The following is a 10,359-nucleotide window of genomic DNA, read 5'->3' as shown; positions in this document are numbered from 1 at the left end:
TAGCAAGGTAGAAACTTTCTTTCATTTCGGTGCGTAGCGTACAAGATTGTAAGCATGTAAAAGCTTGTATTATGGCTGAGGTGGCCTACGTGGGCACGGTTCAATTGACCATTTGGCCTTACAATAAATCCTAACCACCGAGCCTCGACAGTTCAAGCACAAAATTTTCTTCCTTGCTAAAATTCTTGACCCGAGGGTAATGGCCCCCAGTATTCGAGGTCAATCTTCGAGAGGGCTCGGATACTGTTGATGTGACCATTGAATCTGATTTAAAACCGATCTTCGACTCTGAGTTAGCACGATTTACTATTGCCTCTTTAAAAACCTTTCTAGAAAATCCATTTGGGACAAAACCGGTTCAAGGGAAAAAGAGTGCAACGCATGCTTTCAGACCTAACAACTACATTCTCCTTTGGTTGTTGCCTGCAAGTGTTAGACCATTCGTAATATTAAAAAATATGAATGAGGTCTTACCTTAGCAGTAGTACCATTTTAAGTGGGTCACGTTCCAGTTGTTTGGTAGTTGTGCACGATTTCCTGCTTCGAGTTTATATGAACCCTTACCGGTAATACCGATGACTCGATGATAACGACAAGGTCGGGAATCCAAACTAGAGTAAGAATTTGAAAATAAAATGCGGAAGCAATAACAATAAGGAATTGAACAACTAGAACTAAAGGGCAGAAAATAAAGGATATGGGAAAATTCAAGGAAAGAATTCCAAGAAGTTCCAAGAACGCAAGTTCTATAGCCTTGACAAGATCAAAGCAACAACGTCTTGATTTATTGAAGAAATCAAACGCCTTTACTTAAAAGCAAATCAAAACAATAGATTTGGATCTTGACCGCTTTACGAGTAACTTGAGATAACAATTAATAACTAGTATTAATCGCCTTCTAAGAATACCACAAAGAAATCAAAGATATCATAATAGAGAAGTAATCTTACTACCTTGAACTATGAACTAGTAAAGGTTGAAAGATAAATCTCAAAGCACAAGTAACAAAGGTTCAAAAGAACTCTCAAAGTATGATATACTTAATCAATAATGAAGTGTCTCAATGAATGAGAAGAACTCCTTATTTATAGGAGTACTAAGGCACAAAAAGTCCTTAAAATTAGGTAGGGTGGTTGCTAAGGCATAAAAAGTCATTACAATTAGGTAGGGTGATTGCTAAGGAGTAAGAAAAGTCATTACAATTAAGTGGGGGAGGGGGGGAGGGCAAATCCCTTTGGGGCAGATTTGGACCTTAAAACTACTAGTTTGGGCCATTGATTTGGACTCCAATTGGGCTCCCATTTGAAACACCCCCTTTTGGACCTCTTTTAAGCTCATTTTGAGCCCCTTTGGTGGACTTCAAGGGCTGATTTGGTGGCCCAATCTTCCTCCTCTTGGACTTCAATTTGGATCACCAAATAATTATAAAACTTGGATAATTCATCTACTTTGGGCTTGAGCTCTTCCTCTACAATTAAAAGCTTCTTTATTTGCCATTGAAGTCCAGCAACCTTAGAGTGCAACTCTTTAGTTTGAGATCTTGTAAATGGCCTTGGAGCTTCCAAAACTCTATCCTTGTCCTTGATGCTATCATTCCCCTCTTCTTGAAAAGAATTCGTCCCCGAATTCGATCCTACATCAAACAAAGACAAGTCAGCAACATTGAATGTAGCACTTACTTGGAACTCACCAGGTAGGTCCAGCTTGTAAGCATTGTCTCCAATCCTTTCAAGGACTTGAAATGGGCCATCTCCTCTAGGGTGCAACTTTGAACTTCCTTTTGGAGGGAAATCTCTCCTTTCTAAAGTGAACCCAAACTAAATCTCCAGGTTTAAAAATTACTTGTTTTCGACCCTTATTCTTTCTCAAGGCAGTTTGCTCATTTTTCTTCTCAATTGCAAGCCTTGTTTGTTCATGAATTTTTTTCATCATCTCAGCCTTTGTCCTACCATCAAGATTAACAATATCATTAGTAGGTAATGGTAATAAATCAAGGGGAGTGAAGGGATTAAAACCATAAACAACCTCAAAAGGAGACATACCTGTAGAAGAATGGATTGTTCTATTGTAAGCAAATTCAATCATAGGTAAGTGAGCCTCCCAAGAAGTTAATTTACCTTTCAAAACAGCCCTCAACATGTTTCCTAAGGTTCTATTAACTACTTCAGTTTGTCCATCAGTTTGTGGGTGACAAGAAGTAGAAAACAACAATTTAGTGCCTAACTTCCCCCAAAATACACGCCAAAAGTGGCTCAAAAACTTAGCATCCCTATCACTAACAATAGTTCTAGGTATACCATGCAATTTGACAACTTCTTTTACAAAAAGATCAGCAACATGTGAAGCATCATTAGTCTTTAAACAAGGAATAAAACGAGCCATTTTGGAGAACCTATCTACCACAACATATATACTATCCTTACCATACCTTGTTCTAGGCAAACCTAACACAAAATCCATAGAAATATCAATCCAAGGTGAAGTAGGAACAGGTAGTGGCGTGTAAAGACCATGTGGTAACACTTTAGATTTAGCTTGTTTACATTCCAAACACTGTGAACACATTCTTTCAACATCTTTTCTCATTCCAGGCCAAAAGAAATTTTCAGCAAGTATGTATAGCGTCTTTGGGACTCCAAAGTGACCCATAAGCCCTCCACAATGTGCTTCCCTTACAAATACTTCACGTAAAGAGCAATTAGGGATACACAACTTATTTTCCTTAAAGAGAAACCCATCTTGGAGGTTAAACCTCTCAAAAGGATCCAACTTACAATCTGCAAAAATCTTGCCAAAATCAACATCATTAGCATAAAGTCTCTTGATTTGATCAAAACCCATCAATTTAGAAGTCAGGGTAGAAACTAAGACATACCTTCTTGAAAGTGCATCCGCAACAACATTCTCTTTCCCTTGTTTGTAAGAAATTACATAAGAAAAAGTTTCAATGAATTCAACCCACTTAGCATGCCTTCTACTAAGCTTACCTTGACTCTTCAAGTATTTCAAGGATTCATGGTCAGTTTTAATGACAAACTCTCTTGGCCACAAGTAATGTTGCCATGTGGCTGAAGCCCTTACCAAAGCATATAGCTCTTTGTCATAAGTGAAATAGTTCAATGTGGCTCCACTCAACTTCTCACTAAAGTAGGCAATAGGTTTAGAATCTTGCATCAAAACAACACCTATTCCTTTGCCAGAAGCATCACATTCAATTTCAAAAGATTTAGAAAAATCAGGCAATTGTAATAATGGAGCAGAACATAACTTTTCTTTCAACAAGTTAAAAGCATCATCTTGTTCTTTTCCCCATGTAAAAATCTCATCCTTTTTAATAACTTCAGTTAAAGGAGAAGCAATGGTGCTAAAGTCTCTCACAAACCTCCTATAAAAACTAGCAAGTCCATGAAAACTCCTAACTTCAGTTACACTCTTAGGTTTTAGCCATTCTTTTATTGCTTTAATTTTCTCTTCATCAACCTCAACTCCTTTAGAACTAACCACAAAACCCAAGAAAATCACACGATCCACACAAAAAGTACACTTTTTAAGATTAGCAAATAAGAGTTGTTTTCTAAGAACTTCAAAAACTTGTTTTAGGTGTTCTACATGCTCTTCTAAAGTGTTAGAAAAGATCAAGATATCATCAAAGTACACCACAACAAATTTTCCATGAAAATTCTTAAAGATATGATTCATTAATCTCATGAAAGTGCTAGGTGCATTAGTCAAGCCAAAAGGCATAACTAACCACTCATAAAGCCCATATTTGGTCTTAAAAGCAGTTTTCCATTCATCTCCAGAATTCATTCGAATCTGATGGTAACCACTTTTTAGATTAATTTTAGAAAAGATTTTGGATCCATATAATTGATCCAACATGTCATCAAGACGAGGAATATGATGGCGATACTTTACCGTTATCTTGTTGATTGCTCTACAATCCACGCATATCCTCCAAGTTCCATCCTTTTTGGGTACCAATAGGACAGGAACAGAGCAAGGGCTCATGCTCTCTCTCACAAAGCCTTTCTCAAGCAGCTCCTCAACTTGCCTTTGAAGCTCTTTTGTCTCTTCTGGATTACTCCTATAAGCAGGCCTATTTGGGATTTGTGATCTAGGCACGAAATCAATTTGATGCTCAATGCCACGTAAAGGTGGCAATCCATTAGGAATATCTTCAGGAAAGACATCTTCAAAATCCTGCAAAAGAAAAGAAATACTACTTGGCAAAGAAGAAGTTAGTAACTCAGAATTAATCAAAACTTCTTTGTAAGTAAGTAGTATTATGGGCAACCCCTCTTTTCTTGCATTATACACTCTTTGGCTTTTATATAAAAACTCTCTTTTTTTATTTCCTTAGCCTCTTTCCTCTCACCAAGACTTTCTATTTTCTCATTCAAGCCCCTTTTTATCTCTTCTCTCAAATTGTTGCCCTCTCTCTCTTTCTCTCGGCCATCTCTCTTTTTTTCAAACTCTTGGCCTCCTTTCTTTTCTTTTTCCTCAAGCTCACTTTTTATCCCTCCCCTTGGTTTTCCCATTGTTTCCCTTAATCTCTTTTGATCTTCAAACACTTGAGAAGGAGATAAAGGTGCAAGAGTAAATTTTCTGCCATTTAGCTTAAGAGAATATCTATTCTTCCTTCCATCATGAAAAACATTCCTATCATACTGCCAAGGACGACCCAGTAAGATATGACAAGCTTGCATAGGGACTATGTCACAAAGAATATCATCCTCATATCTACCAACATTGAATGAAATCATGCATTGTTTGTTTACCTTTAGTTCACCACTATCATTTAACCATTGGAGTCTATAGGGAGTAGGGTGTTTCATGCATGCAAGTCCCAATTTTTCCACAAAGTATGAACTCACCACATTAGCACAACTACCACTATCAATGATCATAGAACAAGTTTTCCCCTTTATCCCACACCTAGTATGGAATATATTCTCCCTTTGTTCTTCACTATTGCTTCCCAAATTGATAGCCATAATCCTCCTAACTACCCCAATCATGCCATCATTAGGTAGTTCTATATCATCATCATTACTCACATCTCCCTCTTCTTCTCCCTCACTTTTTTCACTCTCATATCCTCCATCTTCTCTAAGAATGATGTTTCTTCTACTTGGACATTCATGCATCATATGTCCCCTTCCTTTACATTTATGACACTGAATAGAACTAGAAGGTGTAAAAGGTTTAGGGTTAAAGGTTTTACCTCCCTCTTTGTTCTCAAATTTACCTTTATCCTTGTCTTCTTGAGATCTAGAAGAACTCTTCATCTCTTGATTCGACCATGGCTTCTTGGAGATGGTGTTTGACCGACCTTTCCATGAGCTAGCTTGTTTTCTTTTATTTTGATTTTCTACCTTTACAGACAAATCAACTAACTCATCTATTGTTACATATTGTTGTAATTCTACTACATCAGCTATTTCCTTATTTAAACCATTTAAAAACCTAGCCATTGTAGCCTCTTCTTCCTCGATACAATTAGCTTGGATCATAGACATATCCATAGCCTTAAAGTACTCATCCACAGACATGGACCCTTGCTTCAATGTTTGAAGGCGTTGTTGTAGCTCTCTTTGAAAGTGTGATGGTATGAATCTCTTTCTCATCACCCTCTTCATCTCAGCCCAAGTAGCAATTGGTGCTTGTCCTTCTTGCAACCTGTCCCTAGTAAACTTTTTCCACCAAATAGCAGCATAGTCAGAAAACTCAACAATAGCAAGTTTAACCTTCTTACCCTCGGAGTAGTTGTGACAGTCAAATATGGCTTCAACCTTTCTCTCCCAATCAAGGTACAAGTCTGGATCCCTTGTTCCCTTGAAAGATGGCATCTTCATCTTTATACTGCTTATATTATCATCTTCTACTCTACCTCTTTGTCCCCTCCTATCTCTTCCCATCCTATCAAAATCGATATCATTAAAATCATCTATTGGGTTTTCTTGATTTACAATGGGAGCAAGGGGTACATTTCTCCTAGCTTGGGGCTTAACATTATTTTCCCTTCTAAGTTCAGCTATTGTATCATTTTGCTCAGCAATGGTGTCCCTCATCTCTTGGAGTTGCAAATTCCACCTTTCGAATTGTTGATGCATAGCTTGCAAGGTAAAATCATTTCTTGCTTTGATTTCGGCTTCTTGAAGAACCCTTCGTTCATCATCACTACCTGTATGTGACATCTTAAATAATTAAAATGTATCAGAAAATTGAATTTTTCCTCAATTGTTCTCATACACACTTTGCCTTTTTTTCTCTCGAAATAACCTTTGAACGAAATACTTTGTAGATTTATAGTTAAACCCAACTCGTTTAAAGTTCTTGGTAGTAAAATATAGATTTTTGGGGAACAAATGAAAGAAGAAGCAAATCCTGGAACTATTAGACTCGGTTGAAACAAGACACGAACAAAAAGGAAATGATTATATATTTAGATTAGAAAGAGTAAGAAGAATTGAATTTTTATCTTATCTTTGAAATCTGGGATCCCCTCTTCTTGTTTCCTTTGATAGTTTTTGGAAACAAATTAGATACAAAAGAAAGTTCCTAGAGAGCAAGCAATTTTTTTTTAAATTGATTTTCGTTTTTTTGTTTTTTTTTTTAACTTTTTTTTTTCGCTCTTAGTATTCAAGAAATCCTCAGAATTATCAAGAACAAAACCTTGATAGAACCGCTCTGATACCACTTGATAACGACAAGGTCGGGAATCCAAACTAGAGTAAGAATTTGAAAAGTAAATGCGGAAACAATAACAATAAGGAATTGAACAACTAGAACTAAAGGGCAGAAAATAAAGGATATGGGAAAATTCAAGGAAAGAATTCCAAGAAGTTCCAAGAACGTAAGTTCTATAGCCTTGACAAGATCAAAGCAACAACGTCTTGATTTATTGAAGAAATCAAACGCCTTTACTTAAAAGCAAATCAAAATAATAGATTCGGATCTTGACCGCTTTACGAGTAACTTGAGACAACAATTAATAACTAGTATTAATCGCCTTCTAAGAATACCACAAAGAAATCAAAGATATCATAATAGAGAAGTAATCTTACTACCTTGAACTATGAACTAGTAAAGGTTGAAAGATAAATCTCAAAGCACAAGTAACAAAGGTTCAAAAGAACTCTCAAAGTATGATATACTTAATCAATAATGAAGTGTCTCAATGAATGAGAAGAACTCCTTATTTATAGGAGTACTAAGGCACAAAAAGTCCTTAAAATTAGGTAGGGTGGTTGCTAAGGCATAAAAAGTCATTACAATTAGGTAGGGTGATTGCTAAGGAGTAAGAAAAGTCATTACAATTAGGTTGGGGGGCGGCCAAATCCCTTTGGGGCAGATTTGGACCTTAAAACTACTAGTTTGGGCCATTGATTTGGACTCCAATTGGGCTCCCTTTGAAACACCCCCTTTGGACCTCTTTTAAGCTCATTTTGAGCCCCTTTGGTGGACTTCAAGGGCTGATTTGGTGGCCCAATCTTCCTCCTCTTGGACTTCAATTTGGATCACCAAATAATTGTAAAACTTGGATAATTCATCTACTTTGGGCTTGAGCTCTTCCTCTACAATTAAAAGCTTCTTTATTTGCCATAGAAGTCCAGCAACCTTAGAGTGCAACTCTTTAGTTTGAGATCTTGTAAATGGCCTTGGAGCTTCCAAAACTCTATCCTTGTCCTTGATGCTATCACTCGATATGGTCCTTCCCAATTCATTCCCAGCTTCCCTTTGTTCGGGTTTCGGGTGTTCAGTGTTCCGGGTGTTCAGGGTCACGTTGTCTATTTGGTTGTAATATCTTTCTATCCGCTGTTTCTGGGCAGCAAACCAGACTAGGGCAGCCTCGCGCGTCTCATACAATAGTTCCAGGCTCGTGCTCATGACTTTACCATTTGATTCTTTGGTTGCATATCGAAACCTGAGGCTCAGTTCTCCCACCACAATCGGTATTAGTGCTTCGGCACAGTAGACCAACAAAAATGGAGTGGCCCCGGTACTAGATTTTGAGGTCGTACGGTATGCCCACAAAACCGGTAAACCTTTTCTTAAGGTTTTGAAGTATAGTCTTGTTTGTAAATTCTACCTGTCCATTCCTACTTGGGTGATAGGGTGTTGACAAGATACTTTTGATCTTATGGTCCTCGAAAAAATTGCTTACCTTGCTGCCGATGAACTGCTTCCCGTTATCACACACTATCTCGCCCGGTATACCGAACCAGCATATTATGTGGTCCCAAATGAAGTCGATGACTTCTTTTTCTCGGACCTTCTCGAATGCTTAATCTTTGACCCACTTAGAGAAATAGTCAGTCATAAATAGTATTATCTGAGCCTTACCAGGTGTCCATGGCAAGGGACCGACAATGTCCATTCCCCATTTCATGAACGGCCAAAGTGAAAGGACCGAATATAGTAACTCCCCGGGTTGATAGATCATTGTTGCATGCCTCTCACAGACGTCGCATCTCCGTATAAAGTCCTCCGCATCTTTCTCCATGTCAATCCAGTAATAGCCGGCTCTAATTATCCTACAAACTAAAGATTCTGCTCCCGAATGGTTTCCACAGATACCTTCGTGAACTTCCCTCAAAACATATTCAGTGTCTCCCGGACCCAAGCATATGGCGAGTGGGCCATTGAACGTTCTTCTGAACAGGGTACCTTCGGATAGGCTAAACCTGGCCGCCTATGTGTGCAGAGCTCTCGATTCTTTAGGATCTAAGGGAAACTTCCCGGTGTTTAGGTAATCTACATACTTGTTTCTTCAGTCTCAAGTTAAGCTTATTGAGTTTATTTCGGCATGGCCTTCCTCCACTACCAATTTCATGAGTTGTATGATTGTTCCTGAGCCGAATTCATCATCATCGACCGATGACCCCAAGTTGCTAGAGCATCGGCTTCGCCATTTTGCTCCTTGGTCACGTGTTGTAGGATCCATTCCTTGAATCGATGCAGCGTTGCCTATAATTTATCCAAGTATCTTCGCATTCGTTCCTCTTTCACTTCGAATATCTCATTGACTTGATTTACCACAAGGAGGGAATCACACTTAGCTTTAACCAATTCGGCCCCCAGGCTTTTAGCCAATTCGAGACCTGCAATCATGGCCTCATACTCGGCCTCATTGTAATCAATTTCACAGTTCAAATAGATTGCCTGATTACGTTACCCCTAGGTGGCTTCAATACGACGTTGAGTCCGGACCCCTTTGCATTCGAGGCACCGTATGTAAAGAGGGTCCAGATTCTCGAGGAAGTCCCCGAGGTTAACAAGGCTGGCGTAAAGGCACCGTACGTAAAGGCTGGCATGAAGTCGGCCACGAAGTCTTCTAAAATTTGAGATTTGATGGCGGTTCGAGGTCGATATTCGATATCGTACCCGCTAATTTCTATAGCGTATTTGGCCAGTCATCCCGAGAGCTAGGGTTTGTGCATTATGTTCTTCAGTGGGTAAGAAGTTACGACACATACGGTATGGCATTGAAAATATGGCTTTAACTTTCTGGAGGCGCTTAGCCAAGTGAGCGCGAACTTCTCTAGGTGATGGTACCTTGTTTCGGCCTCGCCTAGAGTCCTGCTAACATAATAGATAGGAAATTGCGTACCTTCTTCCTCCCGGACTAAGACTCCACTTACCTCTATCTCAGATACTGCTAAGTACAGGTACAACTACTCGTTTTCCTTCGGAGTATAAAGCAAGGGTGGACTCAAAAGGTACCATTTGAGTTCTTCCAAAGCTTGCTGGCGAGGGGTCCATGAAAAGTTATTATTCTTCTTCAATAATGAGAAGAACCGATGGCTCTTATCGAAGGACCTTGATATGAACCAACCCAGGGCGACTATGCGCCCGGTTAGCCTCTGAACGACCTTCACATTATCCTCCACGGTGATGTCTTATATATCTTTGATTTTGTCGGGATTGATCTCGATTCCCCAGTTAGACACCATGAATCTAAGGAACTTCCCGGACCCGACCCCGAATGCGAATTTCCCCAGATTCAGCTTCATATTGTATTTCTTCAGTATGTTGAAAGTTTCCTGCATATGTTCCAAATGGTCCTCTACTCGCAGGGACTTAACTAACATGTCGTCAATGTAAACCTCCATTGATTTTCCTATTTGTTCTTCGAACATTCGATTTACTAGGCGTTGATAAGTGGCACCGACATTTTTTAGTCTGAACGACATTACGTTATAACAAGTGGTCCTCTACTCACAGGGACTTAACTAACATGTCGTCAATGTAAACCTCCATTGTTTTTCCTATTTGTTCTTCGAATATCCGGTTTACTAGGCGTTGATAAGTGGCACAGGCATGTTTTAGTCTGAACAACATTACGTTATAAAA

At 38.9% G+C, this 10,359-nt stretch overlaps 1 protein-coding gene across 1 annotated transcript in view; it reads right to left on the bottom strand.

Moving 5' to 3' along the window:
- Positions 1–329: 329 nt before the first annotated feature.
- LOC138909738 (uncharacterized) overlaps positions 330–10,359 on the bottom strand; it is a 28,633-nt gene continuing 18,603 nt past the window's right edge. Inside the window, exons 3-5 of the mRNA XM_070200951.1 lie at positions 4,514–4,670; positions 4,055–4,193; positions 330–423 (exon numbers count right to left, since the gene is read on the bottom strand). Of these exons, the coding sequence (XP_070057052.1) occupies positions 330–423; positions 4,055–4,193; positions 4,514–4,670 (390 nt within the window). The remainder of the gene's footprint in view (positions 424–4,054; positions 4,194–4,513; positions 4,671–10,359) is intronic.

The sequence above is a fragment of the Nicotiana tomentosiformis genome, chromosome 4, assembly GCF_000390325.3.
Source record: "Nicotiana tomentosiformis chromosome 4, ASM39032v3, whole genome shotgun sequence".
NCBI classification, from domain to species: domain Eukaryota; kingdom Viridiplantae; phylum Streptophyta; class Magnoliopsida; order Solanales; family Solanaceae; genus Nicotiana; species Nicotiana tomentosiformis.
The sequence above is the reverse complement of the archived record's forward strand: the minus strand, read 5'-3'. Positions and strand labels throughout refer to the sequence as shown.